Consider the following 22,820-nt stretch of genomic DNA (forward strand, 5'->3'; position numbering starts at 1 on the left):
TGGCTCCACAACATCAATAGATGATAGATAGATGGTAGATGATAGATAGATAGATAGATGTAGGTTATCTTCAACAATCAGTGGTCAGATAACAGAAACCCTGTGGTTTAAACAGAATGTGCTTGGAGGTTAACTTCTGGGCATCCACAGAAGCGCCTGCTCCCCTAGCCATTGGAAGGACTGAAGAAGCAGCCTGTAGTCTGAGGTCCAGAGATGATTCTCGGACCACCAGCACAGAACTGGCTGTCCAGCAGAGCAGCTATTTCTGCTTATACCTGGGAAACCCAAAAGTCGTGATAATGCTGCCCAGAGGCTGGTTCCAGAGCCACACTGCCTCAGCCACAATCGTCACTCACCAAACAAGTGCCCACCACACCACACCCAGGGACTTCTGTTATCGCTTTCAGAAAAACCAAATGTTGCATGATTGATGGCAGAATAGAAAAATATGGTCTCCATCTTAACTGGCCTTCTTAATCTCAAGCGCATACATCTGCTTGGAGGAAGCTAGGTCACACCTAGAATTCAAGCTGTAAGGGGGCTTGGGAAATGTAGAGACTTTAGTTTTCCGGGCCCACCAGCGAGCCAAAGCACAACCATGTGCCACAAATGGGTTGCAAGTGTGTCAAGAGATACCGACCTCCTCCTCCTTCTGGGCAGCGACACAGGCTGAGCAGCCAAAGCCAACCTGGCCAGTAACCTCCTCACCTAGCAGTCTCTAGAAAGTAACCCAGAGTGGGATCTGATGGTTCACCCCTCAGCTCCTGCTGAGGACTATGGGAAGCTGACCTTCGCTGCTCTGCTGTGATGTGTTGTGTGAAGCCAAGAAGGTACCCAGTCACCTGAGCAGCTACTTAAGAAACCTGCTGCTGAGCAAGCCCTGGACCATCAGGAAGAGGGACAATCTGACTGCTGAATAAGGTCATGATGAGGTGCGGCCAGCTGGGGCTTGGGGAAGGCCAGCCCCGCCCATGTGGAGCTCCAGGTAGTGGCCAGATCTGTCTTATGTGTACTTGTGTGTGTTTGCTCAGAGACAGCCAAGCTCTTCCAGCACAACACGACACACACACACACACACACATGCACACGCTCTATAAACTGGAACTTCATTATTATTTTAAATATTCCCTTGACATGAAAAATTTCAATCACCTTTGCGGAACCACTTGCATTGTCACAAACAACACCACCGTCACATTTGTCACTGACACAAGAAGGGCTGCTGGGCTCTAATTGCCACGCTGAATTTTTCAATGGTTTTAAAAAGTAGCATAAAATTGTTTTATCAGCTACTAATGTGTCAGCTTCTTGTCAATCATGGCTACTAAGAATATGAGCCCTGACCAGTGTGGCTCAGATGGTCTAGCATTGTCCCGCAACGTGAAAGGTCACTGGTTCAATTCCCATTCAGGGCACAAGTCTGGGTTGGGGCCAGTTCCCAGCTGAGGCTCATGCAAGAGGTAACCAATCCATGTGCCTCTCTTTCTCCCTCCATACCCCTCTCTCTAAAAATAAACAAATAAAATCTTTTTTAAAAAAATTGGAGAACCCATCATTAAACTGTTTTGATCAAAAACTGTACATTAGCCATTTTAAGCATATCACTTGATATTTAATACTTATGTCTAGAAAATAAGATCAAGCTTCTCATTAAGGAATATTTTAATGTACTTGTGAATTTTATACAAAATTAATATTTAAAATATTCTCTTACACTTTGTATTTAGCTAATTTTAGCTATTATATCATATAAAGAAAATATAATGTTTTGTTCTACTAAGCTCCAAATTAATATTTAAAATACTCTCCAGCTTAGTGCCATAAAAACACTATAATTTTCTATGTGCACCATGACATATAAAAAGTAGGGCTTGGAATGCAGTAGAATGGACCAATTTGCAAGATATAACACAGATGCTCATACACAACAACATATCATAGTAAATCTAAGCAAATCATTTACATCTCTACTTGTCCATTAACATTCTAAGCGAAGGATAAGGCTCTTGGCTCCTTTCCTTTTAAAATTAGGTTGTCAGCCCTGGCTGCTGTGGTTCAGTAGATTGAGTGCCAGCCTGAGAACCAAAGGGTTGCCAGTTCGATTCCCAGTCAGGGCACATGCGTGGGTTGCCGGCCAGGTCCCCAGTTGGGGTTGCACGAGAGGTACCACACACAGATGTTTCTCGCCATCTCTTTCTCCCTTCCACTCTCTCTAAAAATAAAGAAATACAATCTTTAAAAAATAAAATAAAATTATCAGAATTTAATTACATGCACCATCCACCACCACTATTGTTCCAGCCCATAAAAAAAAAGAAATAATTTTCAGATCATACATGCTCTCCCTTTGCATATTGTCAAATCGTGTCCGTCCTTCTCTGCACCACTCTGAAAACCCAGCCCCCCAGCCTCTTCTCTCTCCACCCTCCTCTTATCCTCTGCCTTGGGCCTTGTCACAGTCAGGGCTGTCTTCTGACGCAAAGTAATGACCTCTTATCTTGTAAGCAACCTGAGAAGCTCTCTGTCGTAACTTCTTTACAACACCGCCCCCTCCCCCAGGCCCCATCCCAGTTTTGCATGCTCATTAACCTCATAGAGGTTTTCCCTAACTGCTGAAACACTGTTCAGGGGATCAAACATTAGAAATGCCTTGTTTTCCAATTTTAAGTTTAATAGGTAGTAGTCATTCTTGAAAATATGAAAAATAAAATGTAAAGAAAGTGAAAATCCCTCGCAATTCCATTTTTCCAGAAATCCCACTCTCTACATTTTCATCCCTTCCTTTTTATTCACCTCTATGCACTCTTTAAACTGCACTTTTTACAAACAAACTTTGAATCCTAGTGGTTAGTGTTTGCTTTTCCATTTGATATGACTATAACGTTTTCCCGTGTCATTAAGTAAACTATGGCACATCCAGATTATATTTTACAAATATTAAAATTATTTCCTAGAACACTGCTTCTCAAATTTTAATGAGCAAACGAATCACCTGGGATACTATTAAAATACAGGTTCCATATCAGTAGGTCTGAGATGGGTCCCAAGATTCCATGTTGCTAGTATCTGTCCAGGATGAGACAGATACTGCTGGTCTGCAGACCACACTCTGCAGCATGGGCTTAGAAGACAGATACATTCCATTAGTGATGGACATTTAAACAGTTTTCAGTGTTTGGCTCTTACGTGGTGAAATGCCATCATTGGAGTGATAAGAACCCTTACACAGAATGTAGGAATAATACAAATATTTATCAAGTTATACTATGCATACAAAAATGATTAAAAATCTAATTACTGGTCAATGTGAATGGATATCAGTATTTTCAAGACACTGGATGCTCATAGACAAAGGACATTCCATAGGCACAGAAGGCAGATCGGTGGTTTCTGGGGAGCAAAAGGCAGAGAGGGAGGAAATTTGAGGAATGGTGTATTTGCTTATTGATTGTGATGATCTCTCCATATATATACATATATATGTACACACACATGTACACACATACATATATACACACAGGGTCAGGCAAAAGGAATGCCTGCTTGAGTGTGGTTGGCAAGTGATAATAGGGGTGTAATAATTTATAGTTTTAATTTGAACATTTCACCTAAAATGTCACATGGTGTGCTTGCGTGTGATATGGTTATGTTACAGAATCACATGCTTATGATTTCGTAATAAAAGGGGCATTATTTGTGCCATACCATCTATCTATAAAATTGGTGAAAACTTATCAAATTGTATACTTTAAATATATGCAGTTGACAATTATACTTCAATAAAGCTATTTTTTGAAAAGGGGACACAAGCCACAAAGTGCACTCCAGCAGGGTCGTGCTAATTTGCGCTCTGCCAACGGCATGTGTGAGCGCCTGCCTCATCACAACTCTGTTGGCACTGCGATTCTTAAAGAAAAAAAAACCCTGCTAATTTGAAAGGCAAAATCATCTCATGTTTGAGTGTGCGTGTCTTTGATTACTAGTAGACTGAAATTTTTTTCATGTTGATCAGCTCTTTGCTCATTTATCTTTTGCAATGTTTCTTATCAATAATAGGAGCTCTTTATTTAGACATGTCATAAGTATATCTCTTATTTCTCCCTTGACAGTTACCTTTGTGTGTACTTGATGTAATTATCATACACATTGACACTTTCAACAAGTTCAAGAATTGGAAAAATTCAACACTGCTCTAAATGTGTGTAAACAAAAAAAGCTTATTTAAGTAAAAGATAGAATTACACCCCAAAAATGTAATTCTTCTACAATCACCTAATTTCTTTCACAAAGTGGATGACTCAGTGTAAAACTACATCAGAAGCAAGCCATATACATGATCAATTAATATCTTTCGTATTCACTCTTTTGGTTGGTTAACATAGTAAAACTAAAAGGTTTCATCCTTTTGAAAATGGAGATAGTACTAAGATATACAATATTTGGTAATTTCAACAAGAGCAGTCAGAACTTGGATTTATAAACTCCCACTTTTTGCTTACTTATTGCCTCGTGTGAGAAATGAATGCATAAAATCAAACTGGGTTTGTGTGGTTTGGGATTTTTTTTTAGTCAATTGAATAAATACCAGAAAAGGAATATATTTCCCTGTTCTCCTGAAGTGAGGAGTCAATCTTTATTTATGTTAGTAATCCCGAGAAGACATGTATTATTATTTAAACTGTGTTCTTGACTCTGCCCTTCCAGTCTCCGGGGACTCTCTTAGACCGGGAGCAATGAAGAGCACTAATCCCAGTGACACCGGGACAAGAGCAATGCTTTGGCTGGCAGGAATGCCCATTGGCACAAATTCAGGAAAACTACTTCCACGAAAGGTAGTTACAAGTATTCATAAACTGGTCCAGTCCTTAAAGTATGAGTCATAATTAGCCATTAGAAGAAACAGATGCAGGCTTAAAATTTAAAGAATGAATCTTAGTTTCTTTCTCCACAGAATATTTTCAACTCTTGTTCTGAAGTGGGTAAGGGTTAAATCACTTGGCCAAACTAGGTGATGTCCAGCCTGGAACCAGAATGCAGATTTCCTGAGACACAAGCCAAAGGGCAGTAGAGGGGGAAATGGAGCGGCCATGAGCGAGGTGGCTGAGGTTCCGGGAAACTAAAAGTCTTTGAATTTTAACTTCTGCATCGACAGACTGAGGGGGTGCACGGCATGACTGCTTTTTCCTTTCAGCACTAACCTTTGCCAAACTCAGGCTGGATATGCAGCTAAGACCTCTGACAGGCGCAGTCACGTTGCTGGAGGGTTTTTAGTGGGGACCCTCGACTACTTTTCTCCCTCATAAGCCCACGTCAGCTCAGGGTCACATGTTAGCCCTGCCCAACTATCTGTGTAGCAATGGCAAAGAACTTACCCACATATTAGAGATAAGGGAATGAGGGACCTAAGAGAATCAGAAGAGCAGCTCCATCTAAATGAGAATTCATTAAGATCATGAAAAGAGAGAATACATGTGACTACTTAGCAGTGCCTGGCACAGAGCAAGCTATCCAGTAATTGCATGTCTGCACGTTTGGGGTATTTTAGTCCATCCAGGCTGATATTAACAGAATACCACAAGATTGGGTGGTTTATAAACAACAGATTTACTTCTATAGCTATGGGAGTTAGAAAGTTCAAGGTCAAGGTTCTAGCAGATTTGGTGTCTGGTGAGGGCCCCCTTCCTGAGTCACAGGTGGTCACCTACTCACTCTGTCCTCACATGGCAGAAGAGGGAACTCCCTGAGTTCTTCTAATCCAATGCATGAGGGCTCCACCGTGTGAGCTAACCTTCTCCCAAAGCTCTCCCTCCAAATACCATCACACTGGGGGTTAGGTTTCAACATATGAACTCTGGGGGAGTGTAAATACCCCATCTTTTGCACGGGGATAAAATAATACTGACTTCATGGTGCCCGGGTTTCACAGGTGAAACTCGCTGCATCCCCAGTGAGCCAGACACAAGTCAGACAGTTGTACAGCAAACTCGGACATGTATTTCCCCGAGTGAGTGAACAAACATAACTGAAAATGAGTCCTCAAATCTGACACACAACACAGTCCAGCTATATATATATTTTAAAGATTTGTATTTATTTTTAGAGAGAGAGGAAAGGCGGGAGAAATGTGTGTGGTTGCCTCTCACATGCCCCCTATTGGGGACCTGGCCTGCAACCCAGGCAGGTGTCTGACTGGGAATCGAACCGGGAACCATTCAGTTTGCAGGCTGGCACTCAGTCCACTGAGCCACACCAGCCAGGGCCACATAGATCATTTAGAATAGGGGGCCCCTGCCCCTGGGCCACAACCTGTACAGGTCCATGGTCTGTTAGGAAATGCCTCTTGATGCCCTCAACCCCACCCAAGTTTCGCCTCCTGAACCACATCCCCCCATACCCCACGCCGTGGAAACCAGTCCCTGGTGCCAAAAAGGTTGGGGACCCGTGGTTTAAAAGACTTTACGAAGTAGCAGGAAGGGGAAAGAGGAAGAAAGAGAAAGGAATGACCTCAATAACGGCAGGAGTTCTGGGGCTAGCAGCCCACAGCCTATGAGTTTCAATAAACTCGGACTCTTTGCCATCTTGTTACCTCACCTGTGTTTCTCCTAGTGTGGCCCACAAACCACCTCCGCCTGGAACCTGACAAATGCAGATGCCCGATCCTCACCCACTTCTAACCTGCTACCTCACTGATTCTTACAGTCTGCAATCTGAGAACCTGGTCAACTGCTATGTGGCCACTGCTTGAAACGTGGTCAGTGTCCTCGAACAGCCCAGATGATAACATCTGCCAGTGATAACATTTCTTCCACTCTTAAAATTAATTTTAATAGGGAAATAACACTTTTTGTTATGGTGAGCAGTCAAGTAAACCCCATTTACAGTTGAACTGTAGTCTTTATTAAAATTATTTTACAAACTTACATCTGTTTCCTAATATAAAAACGTTGTTTGTTACTTTAACATGTGCTTTGAAAATTAACATCAGCAGTAGAAGGGGCTTCAGTTGAATAGATTTCAGACTTCAAAGATGTTACTGCGTCCTTCATCTCTAGTTTTTCCATCTCCCAGTTGTTGACCTTGCCAAAGAAAGAGGGAAATAATCAGTTCACAAGAAAATGATGACACATAAAATAAAATCTAGTTTCTAAATCCAAACATATTAAAGTAACATCAAGCTGACTGCTTTTTAAAAGCAAATGTTATAATTACACACATCTTAAAGGCTTCGTTAGACTGTACTAGGGTAGAAGAAGGCTCTAATGCTGAAAATTATAAAAACTTGAAAGGTCCTCTAAAGAATACAAAAATTCCTTTCTTGGGGTAATTATCCCTAGAATATATATTAACAGTCAATATGAAAAAAAGGTGTTAAATGGCCGCCCAATAAGAGAAAGGGGCAGTCTTAACCCCAGAATGCACGGTGATCCCTTTCTGAACACTCAGGTACCACGATGAGGATCAGAGTGTTTATGCTTCACACTGTGTACAGGACCGAGTGGCCTGTGGACAGATCCCAACATTAACATGAACATAAATTTCCTCGAGAAGTTCTGGCTCCGTGCATCTGGAGGGGCTGTACAAGAAAAGCGAACAGGGAGGACTCACGGACACAGACAGCAGTGTGGGGGCTGCTCGGGGGAGAGGGGAGGTAAGGAGACTAAATGGTAATGGTAAAAAAATACAATAAAGATTAAATCAAGGAAAAAAAGGAAGAGAAAAGCCGCGGTGCTCGGAATCAAAATGAAGCACACGGGGACGAGGAAGACCCATCCTCTTGTGCCTGCCCAGCTTTTTCCGGGGCTGAACACCCTAGAGCAGCCTCACACTGGCCCGCAAAAACAAAACTTTAACAAAAAGTACTAAAGTGACCAAGGCTAGCATTTATAACCCCCTTAGGAAACGACAGTAATCGTTTAAGTAGAAGCCCAATCATGTACCAGGACACGATAACTGAAACACGTATTTCGACACTACCGACAATTCCTCTGAGATCCTGGTAATCAACTTCAACTTCAACTCCTAGCAGAACACACGTCAACGTGTCACTGAAGGATCTGCCATTTGCACTTTTTTCTTACCAAGATCACATGAAAGCCCATTGCTTTCAAATGGCGCATTTTCATAGCAAGGAACCCTCTGGGGTGGGTTAAATCCAAACAGTAAGTAGATCTAGGAACACAGAGTACAGCTAACCTGAAAATAAAAACACACAGCATGCCAACAGTTACTAATGGGATCACCATTCACGGTCCTGCCTACTGCTGTTCCTCGGAGACTTCCGGGTTTCGCTCTGCACTGACCGCCGCCCTCGCCGTTCCCCACTGTCTTAGTCCTTTCCTTCCTTGTCACTGGGCTTCTGGAGACACTCCACCAGTACATGAGCACTGCTTCAGGAATCAAAAGCTTGTAAAAATGCTTCACACACCTATCCCTCAATCATCTTTTAGGGTGTCTATGGTCCTGATAAGGAAAAATTTCAAATATGAAAGCATCCATTTTAAGGTTTTGCTAATCTCTGAGTAAATATAATTATTTACACCACTAGTAGAAATACTGGTGTAGATAATACCAAATGGTAAATGCTCTTCTTGTACAGACTGTCTCCCAGAGAGACAGCACGTAAAGACGGAACAGGCAGACCGAATACACAAATGAAAACACTAAAAGACAAGCCTGAGAGAGATACAATCTGCACGTGTAACAGAAATGTGGGATATGTAATGTGATGTTGTCACTGTTCTTGGCCTTTGGGGAAAAGACATTTGCATCCCCACTGCCTCTGTTACACTCTGGCTGTTATCTGAGATAACAGATAAGAGGAAAAAAATTATATTTTTAAAGGGATGCTCAGATTCCTCACTTCTCAGTACCTCAGGCTGCAAGCTACTATGTTACGTTATTCTGCCAAACCAGAGCAGGCCCTGAAAGAGAAAAATGACCCTTCAGCGGCAAAGCCTTCGTGGGAGGGGAGACGGCACCACGCCCGCCCGGGAAGAGGGCGGGTGAGTGAGTCGGGACGCCCGGCCGGGGGCAGAAAGGAGCGCTCGAGAGCTGCCTGGGAGCGCAGGGGGGCGGGCAGAGGAGGGTGGGAATCCTCCCAGATTTTCTCTGTACCTCTCTCTGCCGTGTGCAGGAGCATGTCCTACAAAGCCATACGGGACATGAGTGCGCTGGGGTCGGGGCCCACGTCTGACTCACGTTTGTTGACCCACACGTGTCCCACAGGGCCCAGCGGAACCTTTCCACGAAGGCTGCTGACCACCGGCCAGGCCCAACACGAGCGCATGCACCTGCTTCACAGGACTCTCCCATTGCCCCAGAGACGCCCGATTTGCAGTGTGTGGGTCAAGGAGACAACAGAGGACTGACTTCGACACGGCTCGACCCGTATACAACACAGCCTGATGAAAAGGCCCAAGTTCCTCTATCTTCACAAAAGTCTTCGTGGCAGAGAAAATATTTACTGGGCACCTGATTTTTGCAGATGCCTGAATTCTTTATAATCACCATTGCATTCTTGTCAAAAGTTTGCACTGATAGTTTCAATTGTGTGAACACTTGTTTTGAACTGTTTAGCTTTGAAACTTAATTCATAAAATTTGCCTATTTCATTAAGTGGCCCATCTCCAGACCAGTCTTCAGCCACCGTGCCCACACTTAACACCTAAGGAGCAGATCAGTGGTGAGAGGTCTCTTGGTGTGTTACAAGCTCCACAGAAACACAAAGTCTTAGCATTGTTACGGCTATTTAACAGGAAGTCTTTGAGAATTAAGATTTAAAATAGGAAAGCTCAGCAAATGAACAGATGTACGCGACCTTTGAATATCTGTAGAAGTTACCACATTCACATCAGAAAGTGGAAGCACTTGACTCCTGTTGGAATCCATTATGATCTCAAAATCTGAAAGAAAACAACTGATATTAATTTTTCAAACATTACTCAAAGTGATTTTCTATTTCAAAAAACCCTCCTACTACCAATAACGATGACGGCAGCAGCTAAAGCAGAGTGAGCTGACCAAGTGCCAGACCCCGGCCTGGATTCTACATGTGCAATCCCACTGACTGGTCACAGGAACCCCGGGGGGTGGGTACTGCTGTTAGTGCCATTTTACACTCCAGGAAAGGGAGGCTGGAAGTGGCTGAAGCCACAGCACGGGCAGTGTGAGAACCCAAGCCCAGCAGTCCACCTCCAGAGCCCACCTGCACCACACTGAAATGCCACGGACAACGCCTCATCTTTGTCAGAAAGAGAAGAAAACAAACAAAATAAAACGGCTGGAAATCGTATCAAGTCCCATACCGATGTAATAGTTATGCGGCAACTGTACATTTTCTGAGAAGTACCCCCTTCCCAGGAGGCTACTCAGCACCTCGGCAACCTTTGCATTTGGGTGCAACGGTGTGGACGGCGACGATGGCAGTGCTAAGTCTGCGGCCTTCTGGTAAGGAACGTCATCAAGCTTTAGACAGGCGGCCAAAATGTGAAGCTTGTGAATGTTCCTCTCCTTGTTATCTACAAGAGAGAAACGTGTACTTAAGAAAAAGCAGTGATGCCACGATTAGGAAATGGTACAAGTGCACCTGCGTTCCCGTGCCCTGAGTACCAGGAGGGACCACTCTGCATCCCCTAGCTCCTGCAGTGTCCAGATCAACGCTCTGTGTTTGATCGTGGTTTAAGGTCTAACATATCTTTCCAGGTGACTCAGTCTAAACCCTTCCCTGAGGAGATGAAGAAATGCCCAGAAGGTTAAGACAGCTCACGGTCAACTAAAGGCGAAGTCCCCACCAGAATCCAGGTCTCCTGTGTTCCACAGTGTGCACCCCCCAACTGGATAATCTGAAAAATCTAAATGTGGTGCTCCTTCTTCTAAATTCAACTTCGTAATTTCAAACACTGTCTTTGAAAGAACTTAAACTAGTGTATTCTCAGACACACTGAATTTTGTACTTACAGCCTGTTAATGCTTTTCCTTGTTCAAAATCAACAATTTGGTTCCTACAGTAAATAATTCACTACTTAAGTAACTGGCTGGTTAACTGATCTAACAGACTGTGCCTTTAGTACAGGCCGTAAAAAACAACATATTTATAATTGAGAGAGTTGCCTTAATTTGGCTTCAGAGGTGGCACCCGAGGGTGAGGAAGTACAAACACCTCAGCTCAAGGCATAAGGTGTAAAGGAAAGGAACGATGATGATGTGTTTCTTGCTGCTGCTTCTGCACGACCTCGGACTTCGCCGCCACTGCTGCTTCCCCCAGCAGACTCTGTTCTGCACATTCTAACACTGCGCCAACTCAGCCCCATTCAGAGTCACACAGGAGCCAGGGGACTGCTCATTTCAGGCACCGTCGGGCACTCACACCCCACCTGACATCAGCAGCTCGTCGACAAGGTCCTGTTGGAGAAGCTGATGAATAGGAGCCAAGGGAAAATGGTTCATCAAGCAAAATGAACACACAGCACTCAACAGGTTTTCCGAGGAGATGTGGTGGAGACAGCCAGTCAGAGCGCTGGCTGTGACGTTGAGGAACCTTCAGGGCAACAAAGAGAAGTCAGCTTTCAAGTGAAAAGGGGAGACATGGTCATGGTAGAGCTGGTGAGGTGCCACAGCACCAATGGCTTTGAGTCCAAAAAAAAAAAAAGATTCAAAACCAGGCTTGAAATAACTATTCACACATTTTTTAGGTCAGGTGGCTGTATCATAATATATGTGTCTCAATAAAAGTTAGCTATCATTGTCTTGCACAGGGTAAATGTTTTACCCATTCAATTCCTATTAAAACTCTACAGGGTATGTATTATTACCCTCATAATAAAGATGAGAATGCAGGCTCAGAGAGGTTGAGTAACTTCTCTGAGAAAACACAGCCAGGAAGTAGCAAGGACAGCACTGCGACCCAGGCTGTCAGGCTCCAGAGCCTCCAACCATCGGGCTAGACTTTTATCATGAGCGCACCCACAAGGCCTGGACCACCACTGTGGTTTTATAACCAGTTCATATCTTCCAGCTGTCAATATTCCGATCTTCAAAACACCCTGTCTAATCCTATCACCTAGTGCAACAAAGCCATTACGTACAAAGAGAGGAAGGAGCAAAATTAGGGAAGGTCACTCGTCCGGGGTGACACTGCTCCACTGCTCATAAACGGCACCGATACCCCTGGAAACCAGGCCTGCCTGGCTCTCAAGGCATAAGCCGCACGTCCTCGTGGAAGACAAGCCTGAGCACATGCAAAGTGCTGTGGTCGTGCAAGGACAGGAAGTAAACAGCTAGCTTTGGGGTAAGGAGGATTTCAGTAAGTGGCAAAGACCAGGAAAGGGAAATCATGTGAAAGTAAGCAAAGAACCTGAGAGCTGAGAGCGCACACTTTTGTCCTGTGGGGATTAAACAGCTAGGCTGAAGCGCAGACAGGTGACTCGACAGCAGGGCCCAGTGGGCCCTGAAGGCAGCCCTTACTAACAATGAGGCAGTAAATGATGGTGTCTGAGATCAACTGGGAGGTCTGTGGGTGGGAGCAATGGGTGAGCGGGCTGGGGCAGAGGCAGGCTAAGTAGGACTTGGGGGCGGGGGTTAACAATGTGACTGCTCTGGAGATACCAAAGGGGCAACACCTACTAACAGGACGATTGAATTTGCAACAAGAAAGGCTGCAGGTGGCTAAGTCTGGAGCCCCCGTGGTGACCACCTCTTCCAGCCCCTCTCACTCTGCTCCCGATGCCTCAGCAACACCAAACCACGTGTTGTTCTCTGCACGTGGTCTGCTGTCTCTTTCCTCCCTGACTCGAACATGGAGTCCTTCTACTGAGAAGTTCTTTTCTGCTTATCTTCTAGGATCTGCTCAGGTACCTTCTCCTCCAGGCAGCACTACTGGGCATCCACCTGGACCCCGCACTTTACCACGCTAGCTTCTGGGCACTTCCCTCCTCCGTGTCCCTATGTCTGGAACAAAACCCTAGAACTCCAACTACCTGTCTGCACTACCAATTACACAGGATCCTCGGGCAAGAAGGTATGTCTTATTCGTCTTTGCACCTGAGCGCTCGGCACACGCTGTCTGACTAAATGAACAAATAAACTTAGATGAGGACAGGAGGAGAATGAGTCAAAAATGATGATCTAGAAACTCACCAACTTGTACACATTAAATAAGTACATTTTTTTACACATTAATAATACTTCAATAAAGTGATAAAAAAAATCACTTTGCATGGTGGTTGGTAAATAGTAAATAACTGACCAAAAAAAGGAGCTGACTTGCAGGGTCACTGACCATGAGACACCTGTGGGACCCAGAGACCACTGCAGTCCACAGGGTGCCAGGTCCAGGAGCACACGAACCACCGGAGATAAGCCCCGATCAAGAGAAACCAAAGGACTGAAATAACAGAGTTAAAATGTTAAAGGCTTTCTCCCTTAGGTTTGAAACCTGGAAGATACTCTGGATTTAACATGCCTTCCTTCCCCAAATCCATCATATATCTAAATGATTCATGCACAACATGTGGACATACAATGTGTTCCACCAAATTTTCTACCAACTTCCTAGCTAATGCATTTGGCTAGTCAACTCACTCCCTGATGCTCTGAACCACCCTGCTTTTAAAACCTTTGCCATTCCAGCCTGAGGTCCCTCCTCCCTCCTCCTCAAAGCATCGGCTACCTGCCACTTCCCGCCCTCCTCAAGATGTGCAACACTTGCCTCCTTAACTGGACAAGGACGGAGAGGGGACACAAACTTCCTTTCTTCAAACAGTCTCCAGAATACCAAATTCAAGCAACTGCATGTTCATGGGCATTCAGAAAATTCTGACTGATCAGTCTTGACCTGAGTGGTAAGTATAGGGCTACCAAAAGGGGAAGAGGAAGAGAAACAAGTAGAAAACTTATTTGAACAAATAATAAAGGAGAACTTTCCCAATCTGGAAAAGGAAATAGACTTCCCGGAAATCCAGGAAGCTCAGAGAGTCCCAAAGAAGTTGGACCCAAGGAGAAACACACAAAGGCACATCATCATTACATTAGCCAAGATTAAAATGAAGGAGAGAATCCTAGAAGCAGCAAGAGATAAGGGGACAGTCACCTACAAAGGAGTTCCTATCAGACTGTCAGCTGATTTCTCAAAAGAGACCTTACAGGCAAGAAGGGGCTGAAAAGAAGTATTCAAAGTCATGAAAGGCAAGGATCTGCATCCAAGATTGCTCTATCCAGCAAAGCTTTCACTTAGAATGGAAGGGCAGATAAAGTGCTTCTCAGATAAGGTCGAATTCAAGGAGTTTATCATCACCAACCCCTTATTGTATGAAATGTTAAAGGGAATTATCTAAGAAAAAGAAGATAAAAAACATGAATAGTAAAAAGACAGCAAACTCACAGTTATTAACAACCACACCTAAAACAAAAACAAAGCAAAAAACTAGAACAGGAACAGAACCACAGAAATGGAGATCACATGGAGGGTTAGCAACAGGGGAGTGAGAGGAGAGAGGGGGGAAAGGTACAGAGAATAAGTAGCATAGATGGTAGGTAGAAAATAGACAGGGGGAGGCCAAGAGTAGTGTGGGAAATGTAGAAGCTAAAGAACTTGCGACACATGGACATGAACTACAGAGGGGGAATATGGGTGGGAGGGGGTGTACAGGGTGGAGGGGAAAGGAGGGAAGGAATGGGACAACTGTAATAGCATAATTAATAAAATATATTAAAAAATAAAGAATAAAGGGTAAATTGCTGCTCAGGTTGACAGTATTAGTCAAGAAAGTATTGGAAGAACATGGAAGGCAGCCCCATAAGAACCAAGCTAGGGAGCAGAGGCAGGTCAACTTTGGGGACTCTGGTCCATCTTTATTACTGTACATGCCTATCCTGTGCCAGATTCCATGCTAAGTCCAGAAGTAACAGAACCTGGGTCTGCCGCAATAGAGTTTTCCAACCGAGGAGCAGAGGCAGACTTGCTGACGAAGGATTACAGCCGAAGTCAAGGCTTCGCTGGGGACTTGGATATGACAAGCCCAGGGGCTCTGACGAGACAGTTGGGGGGCACAAGAAACGCAGTATGAACGGAGTGTTTCTCTCCCATGGAGAGAGATGGCCTGCTGCAAAGGGACAGGCATGTGACCCAAACTCAGTCAGATTTCCTCTTTGAGAAACCTGAATCTTGAGGGAAAGCCATGGGGACAGAAAATAGTTGAAGTCAAGTCACATGAGGGCAAAGAGAAGGCGGCGGTGGGGCTCCTGCCACGGAGGCTCTCAGAACTGCCACTGTTGGGCCCATCTGGCCTCTGCGGCCTGTACTTTTCTTTTTTTTAACATCTAACAATTACCGCATGCCAGGAATTGTTTGAAGAACCTGACGCAGGTTAACTCACTTAATCCTCACAACAACCCAACGTGATTTAGAAAGAAGTCTTTATTTCTTATCCCCATCAAACAGATGAAGAAACCGAGACAGAGATAAGTAACTTGCCAAAAATGAAGTAGCTCAGGAATGGCAGAGCTAAGCAAGATGCCTCCACTCTTCTAACAAATGACACTGCACACGCATTTCTCGTTTCTAACAAACCCTAACTGACCTAGAGAGGGAGGGACGAGGTACTGGGCAGTATGTTTGGGGAACTGCTGCATTTAATAGCAGAAATGCATGGCTAGGGGTAAACATGAAAACAGAAAGCAACAGTTTGGCACCAAATGAATCGTTAGGTTCAAAACTGAACTGTGAACTCAGGAGCTGAGGGAATAAGCTGGGAAAGTTTGAAATGATGACTCCCATTCATTATATCATAAATGTATCAGAAAGAACAAAGGAATAAGCAAGAGAGAGAAGAAAAATAACACTCTGTGTAACTTCATAAATAAAAATACTGTTTTCATCCATGACATGGGCAATGGCCATGGATGTATTTACCTGTAATAACTCACTGACCTTGTGATGATTTGTAATCTTTTCTACAAACACGTTATGGGGCAATAAAGAAGTGAAAAAAGAGCAGTACGTACTCTTGGGTCTGGGACCTGTGGAGGTGATTCAGAGAAGAATACACATGAAGAATAGAGACAAGGCTCTTCACGTTCAGAAAGCCGGGTTTATCCACTACTTTCTTCATAAATAAGTCCATCAAACCAGCATGCCGAAAGGCAAGGTTTTCAAATAAAATGAGGAGAAAGAGAACCTTAAAAAAATGAATTGAGGAAGAACTTTGTAATAATTACAGTATGCTAGTAGGAATTTATTTAGATCTCAAAAAATTTAAACAGCAATAGAATTGGCCTAAGAGAATATTCCCTAAAAAAGGAACAATTATCTTTTTTTTTTTTCTCACAAAATCTGTTTCAGTCATTTTTGAGTCAGGTATTAAGTTAATAAGCAACCTCTTTTTATAAGCAGAAAGCCAGAGGATACAGTGGCTTCTGTGTTTCCATTTCATTAAAAATAGAACCTATCCTACAGGCTTTTCATTTAATACACCCGAAGACTACTCTACATGTACCTTCTCTGAAGTTTGTTAAAGTGACCAACTCAGTAGTGAACTGCTCCTCCTTCCAAACCTAGACACTTCCTGGAGTCTAGCATCTAAGTGGTAACTGCAAACTTTCTATATTCAATATGAATTTCTGTAAATGAGAACAGAGATCAAATAATATGATTAAATTGAAATTTTCAGTTTACTTCTCATTTCCCTCTTGGTCCTTCTCATGATTAGTACTACTCTTTCCAAAATCATTGTCTATGGCAAACTCAGTACGTTTCTTACCCTCCAAAGTAAACTAAACCTACTGACCTAACGGTTACCATGGCTTCACCGCAAGAGGAAGTTTTTACCACTGCTTCATTCATGTTCATATTACTAACACGGCACCTGAATTTAAAGGCCCTTCCTCTAGAGGAAATAAGCAAACACCCCATAAATAGAAAACGGACATGATCGTGGAGTAATGGCCTTTTATGCTTCAAAAAGCGAAGTCTGTCACATCACCCAGATTTATTATTCTACATCTAGCAACAAAATAAGGAGAAAGACAGAACTAATTCTAATTATGCAAAGTACAATACAACCTTTTAAATAACAAATAGAAGAGCAAACACTGAACAATATAATTTTTATTTCAGACAGAAATAGTCAAAAGGTTGATTGGCACATTAACGAGTAACGCCCCAAAATGATAAGGAGCTAATTTTTCAAAAGTCAACTTGGCATTGGAACATTCTGGCATCTAATGCTAAATAAATAAATACGCTTTTTGAATTCGTTTCTGAGGCTTATTCTAACCTATTAACATACTTACATGTTTCAACTTGCAGATGTCAAAAGTTGCAGCCACATAATCTGCTATCCCATTGAAAAGGTCCAAATTATGGTATCGGAGGTCTCTGCAAGACTGCACTATGTTGATCAACATTTTAATAGGACACCCATGGATATTACCTTTACGAATGAGTTAAATAAACAAACAAAAATACCAGACAGTTTGTAACGGAAGATCCAAGATACTCAATACTCGATACTTGTGTTTCATTTTTTTAAATAGCACAATAATGTGTAGAAAAGAAGAAAATTACAGGCAAAAATAAAATTTAGATAGAGTCAGATATTTACATACATCAGAAAATTTATATACATCAGATATTTTTCATATGTAATAGCAAAGTTCCTAAAACAAGAAAAACAAATCTAGTCCAGAGCAGTAGGTGAGATGCAAAAACTCACGAGAGGAAGTCCCCTTACCTATGACCGTCTTGCTGCACTCATTCAGAAGGGCAACAGAACGGTGATCCATCGAGGCCAGCGCCTCGAACATGTGCTGGCTATTCAACACAGAAAAGTTGTCTAATTCCCTCACAGCTTTCATCTGAAGAAAAACAAGATTAAATTTATCATTTGTGGTAAAATAACTTAAACATTTATATTTAAATAAAAAAGATAAAAGTTCAAGCAAAATGACTCAAATAGGTATTCAGATTAAATATATATTTATATACCCAGATAAATATAAATCTACTTCTATTATTTCACTTTAACAAAGTTATACAAAAGCGTAACAATGTCCTCCTAAAAACTGACAGTAGGAAGTAAAGGCAGATCACAAGAAATATTTTTTGCAAATCTCATCCACTAGAGAAAATTCAGGTCTTTACCTCCAGTTTCCTTTTAAGAGAAAATGGTGCATCTTTTCCAATACTTTTCATCACAGTTTGTAACGTGAAGACACGTTCTATTTTCCAAATTTGTTGATCAACTAGTATCCTGTAATCAAACACAGTAACTATCGCAGACCTAGAATCTTAAAACCAGAAGAGAAATAATCCCAAAAGTCGTTTGGCCCAGCTCCTACTTCTAGGCATGAAATATGAAGCCCATAGACATGATCTACCTGCTCAAGATAGTAAGTAGTTAGTGAAAGATCCATTAGCACTATTTTCCCTTCTGCTACTGTTATGAATGAACAAATCACATCAGATTATAGTAAGATATCCCAATGCACACTCAGTGAAAAAAGGAATTAAGTATTATTTTCACTGGCCTATGACATTACATCAGTTTTGTCAATTTTATAAATTACAAAACTCAAGCTCCTTTCTGAGCCAGGCCAGTGTCACGGACCCCCACACAGTGCCCACATAACCATTAAGAATCGAATGCGTGTCAACTCGCTCCCAGCTCATACCAGGACCATATCTTAAACTTAGGTATCAGTGTTACCCATACCTTTGTTCCTTATGGTGGACCTTAAAAGCAGCACTATTCCCACTTTTACCTGATCCAGAGTCAGAATTTTAATAAGGTTTTAAAGACTATAACTACCATCAAAGTTTCCCCCAAATTAAAAAAAAAAAAGCAGTTCACTTTCAGCTGGGTTTCATTTGAAAACTTAGAGAAACAGAGGTTGCCACATGAAGGAAGCATGAGAAAGTCCTCACCTCAATCCTGCTCGGAGAACATCCACATTCTTGCACGGCTCCATTGCCTCTAAAATAGTTGACAAAACTGAAAGACATTTCTCATCACACTCATTGATACGTTCCTATGGAAACACAATTACAAAAACACTACAGATGATGAACCCACAGTAGATTACTGTTCCCACGCAAAACCACTGAACCAACGCTTTCCATTAAGGGGTCAAATATGAAACAAACAATTCATACAGAGTCAGTCCTAAATAAACAGCATCTTTGGGAAATAAAATGTCAGAGTGAATTTTCCAAATAATTTATACATACTCTTCTACACATCAAAACTCTTAACATTCACCATTATCACTGAATATTCATTTGATATTGATTATATTCCTCTGCTTCTGAAATAACTTTCATCAAACATTACTTTTAGCTCTTCTTAGGACTCCAGATAATCATGAAGACAACAAGTGCTTAAAAATAAACTATTTAGTTATTATCATTGAGTTTAGAAGTCTGAGATGTTCACTCTCAAAAGGCAAAGGATCACTTTCATAAGTGATCCCTCGCTCATCATACCTGGTGTAGTTTCGGTGACATCAAACAGGACACTGACTCCCGTGCTCAAAGCAAAAAGTGGCTCCCCACCAATTTTACCCTCCTTCCGATCCACTCTCCACTCATAGTGATCTACAACATAAATTTGAGCACCCCAACCCTTTGCTTAAAATACTTCAATGGATCCTCACTGCCTATAGGATAAATCCAAACGCCTTAGCTAGACATGCAAGGGGGAATCAAAGAATTCCCCCTCTTTTCAGCCTCATGTCTTGTCACCTCCCCACACCCCTTTCTCCATGACCACCACATTCACAATTTCCTCCCCATCCCCTCCAACACACAACCCCAACATTCTGTGTTTTGGCCACACTGGCTACTTTCTGCTCCCCAAACTTGCCAAACTTTTGCTCTGGGATGAACATGCAATCTTCTCTGCTTGAGAAACCATCCCATTCACTCTCAACCTCTCACAAACTGGGATTCAGCTTAGACATCATCCCCTACTGGACTTGAATCCTAGTTCCACAATGAACTAGGTGTCTGTTCACTCATTCAGGATACATTTATCAAGTACTACAAAAAGTGACATTAACAAATATATGACCTTGGGCAAGTTTTTTAACCTCTATAAGCCTCTGTTTCCTTACTCATTGGTAAAATGAGAGTAACAGCACCTATTTTAAAAGGCTATACTGAGGATTACATGAGGCAATTCTGTTTTCAAACACATCTCTGCCTCAAACACTAGTCCTGTACCCTCCTCCCCCTCTCCCTGCCATCCTGAAGGTCTTCCCCTGACTAGACTGGAAGCCCATTATACACTCTTACAAGATTCCATATTTTTGTTTCATTGCACCGAAAGGTCTATGTGGCCAACTTTGTTCACAATCATAATCTCTGGTGCTCAGTACAATGCCTACAACATGCTTGATATGTGACTCAAATGAATGTTGGTTATTTTTGTAATTGCCTACAAAATATCCATATTCCCTCTAGAATGTAAGGGCAAGAATCTCTATCTTCCTACACTTAGAGGTAAGTACAGTAACTGACACATAGTTGACACCCCATAAGTGTTTACAGCATGAATGAATCCACCAGTTGTATGACGTTAGCAAATTTGCTTAACACCACCAAGTTCATTTCCCCACCTGCAAAACTTAGGTAACATCAACTTCGCAAAGCTGTTGAAAGGGTTCAATACAATTATATAAGTAAAAGGTGTAATAAATCAATAAATATTAGTTCCCTTCCTTTTTCTCCTTACATCAACCAACAACATTCCTTATATATTTTATATCTCTTCTCATTTTAGCTTGTTACTATTACTCAACTCTGGAGAAGAAAAATGAGACAAGCTTTCATAATTTCCATAGCAAAAGGAAAGACCTAGCTCACTGAAGGACTCTAAATCATATACATACAAACAAATATAAAGGAAACCACCATTCCCCCGATAGTCTCTACTGCCCCTCATTATTTCAACATATGCCCAAACTACATTTCTATTTCCCTCCCTTCTTTCAAGATATGCAAACTGAGTCTCCTTTTGAATTTACCTGGGCCACCCTCAGCAAAGTCTGCACCAACAGCGTGTTCTGGGGAACACCGAGCTTCACTATGGCATGAAGACTGAACAGCACATGGTCATAGTAGATGATCTTGGCTTCCCTCATCATTTGTTCACACAGCTGGGTAAATGCAGGGTGGTTAAACATCAGTTGTTTCTCAAAGCGTTTCTGGTCTTCGGACATCCTTTTGGCAATTGTCCACATTGCTGAGAAATAGTTACTACTAGGAAATGTTGGTGTTTCTGAAAACGTATCTAACACATCACTCAGGGAATTACACTCCTGAGACAGTTTTCTCCAGCTGACAGGGGTGGGTTTTGTTTCCTTGGTGCGAACAACTTCAACGGAGGCCTCATGATGAAAGTTTATTTTCTTCAGTCCATCGTCACAGACAGGAGAGTGTTTTGAGTCAAAGGATAGTCTTCTAGGACAAAGCAGCCCACTAACTCTAAGGGCTGTTATAGCACCTAAACTCTTTGTTTGAGAGTCATCTCCTGACTTAAAGAACAAGGCATTCTGAAAGAGATTTCTAACAGATGATTGCACTTGATCATCAAAGTGATTTAAGAGGTGTCTTGGGCTCCCGTTTGAATAAACAATTTTTGATCTGCAAAATTCCAAAGGATACAGCCTCACAACTCTGCTTGTTGGAGCTAAAGCACTGAATTGCCTGAGGTTCCATATAAAGGAACCTGCTCGGTTATTCATTTTGCTATCCACTGAAACCCGTCCCAATGGCTTTAAAGTTGGCAATATGACACAAACATCGCTCCCATCAGTGAATAACACATGCCGTTGTTGTTTTTTTTCCCTGTAGGAGAAGAGATTATGAAAGGAATGAAAAGTGAAGCAAAACTTTTACCTAAATAAATGAGATGCATTCAACAGACTAAATGGGACCTATGGAGACATGAAGGACTTACACGAAAATGGTAAAACTCTTCTACTATGGGCTTCCTCCATTTCTACCACAATGAGTACATTCTCTAAGGGACCGGGTTACTTGAGAAGTAGTCGTCGTATATACGAGCTTAGCTTTTCTTTCTTTCTTTTTTTAAATAAGAAGTGGATTTCTGGTTGCAAAGTATCCCCACAAAGCTTCCTCTGCACGGACGGATTTTATGTTACCACTGCCTTGGACATGTCTTCAAAGAAAGTTAAGGGTTTAACGGTGATGGATACTTTCTAACATGAGAAGATTTAGCACGACCGAAGCCGGGCAGTTAAGAAGAATATGAACAAAGTAGACCGACTCGGGAGGAAGCAGCAAACCAAACTGATGTTTGCTTGTGGCCTGCCTTGGTCAGACTGGCTGACACACCAACCAGTCTCACCAAGTTTCAGAAAGTGCCAGGAGTCCGTCCTTTCGTAACCAGGCCATCCACTACTAACCCGCCTCCCTAAAATTAATGTCTGGTTCATTCCTGAGACTGCCTCCAAAAAGCAATTAAGTCTTAAGTGGACCTCGGCCAAGGGCTCCGCCTATGAACGTCCCCCACTCACCTGAGAGATCTGGACCCCTAGGTTATATTCAGCACAGCTGAGACCGCGTCTCCGCGAGCTGCTCGTATCGCGAGATGTGAAGGATCCTTCGTAGGTCCAAAAGTGCTCATTCCCAGTGATCTGCGGATTCACTTAGTGATACGAAAGCCTACCGAAGGATAATACTAGTTTTCCTATATGCGGGGTTAGGACCGGGGGGGAGCACGCAGAACTTTTAAAGGCAACGTATGATCGTGTACCCCAACATTTAATTTTTTCCGCTGAGGCACCAGACCCCTCCCCCCCCC

At 42.5% G+C, this 22,820-nt stretch overlaps 1 protein-coding gene across 2 annotated transcripts; it reads right to left on the reverse strand.

Annotated features, from left to right (window-relative positions):
- Positions 1 to 6,865: 6,865 nt before the first annotated feature.
- FASTKD2 (FAST kinase domains 2) lies at positions 6,866 to 22,739 on the reverse strand. Of its 2 annotated transcripts, XM_037166023.2 has the most exons (12): positions 22,534 to 22,736; positions 21,019 to 21,841; positions 18,920 to 19,023; positions 18,137 to 18,245; positions 17,727 to 17,850; positions 17,287 to 17,426; positions 16,000 to 16,172; positions 11,373 to 11,536; positions 10,305 to 10,517; positions 9,818 to 9,902; positions 8,079 to 8,193; positions 6,866 to 7,076 (listed from the first exon to the last, which is right to left on the reverse strand). In XM_037166023.2, exons 2-12 carry the CDS (start codon positions 21,736 to 21,738, stop codon positions 6,957 to 6,959), a joined length of 2,067 nt encoding a protein of 688 aa, XP_037021918.2. In that variant the 5' UTR covers positions 21,739 to 21,841; positions 22,534 to 22,736; the 3' UTR covers positions 6,866 to 6,956. The 2 variants fall into 2 exon arrangements, with proteins under 2 accessions (XP_037021918.2, XP_053512506.1); XM_053656531.1 differs by lacking the exons at positions 6,866 to 7,076; positions 8,079 to 8,193 and adding an exon at positions 8,200 to 8,921 and having other exon boundaries at positions 22,534 to 22,739.
- Positions 22,740 to 22,820: the final 81 nt, after the last annotated feature.

The sequence above is a fragment of the Artibeus jamaicensis genome, unplaced genomic scaffold (assembly GCF_021234435.1).
Source record: "Artibeus jamaicensis isolate MK-2021 breed Jamaican fruit bat unplaced genomic scaffold, CSHL_Jam_final contig_1015, whole genome shotgun sequence".
In the NCBI taxonomy this organism is placed as follows: Eukaryota; Metazoa; Chordata; class Mammalia; order Chiroptera; family Phyllostomidae; genus Artibeus; species Artibeus jamaicensis.

What these genes read in the sequence shown, in the direction of transcription:
- FASTKD2 (XM_037166023.2), bottom strand. Translation starts at nt 21,738, where the DNA reads ATGAATAACCGAGCAGGTTCCTTTATATGGAACCTCAGGCAATTCAGT. An exon ending in ACATCTGCAAGTTGAAACAT is followed by an intron (nt 16,173 to 17,286) that starts GTAAGTATGTTA and finishes CATTTTTTTAAG; the next exon opens with GTTCTCTTTCTCCTCATTTT. An exon ending in CACAGGTCCCAGACCCAAGA is followed by an intron (nt 11,537 to 15,999) that starts GTACGTACTGCT and finishes GTTGCCCTGAAG; the next exon opens with GTTCCTCAACGTCACAGCCA.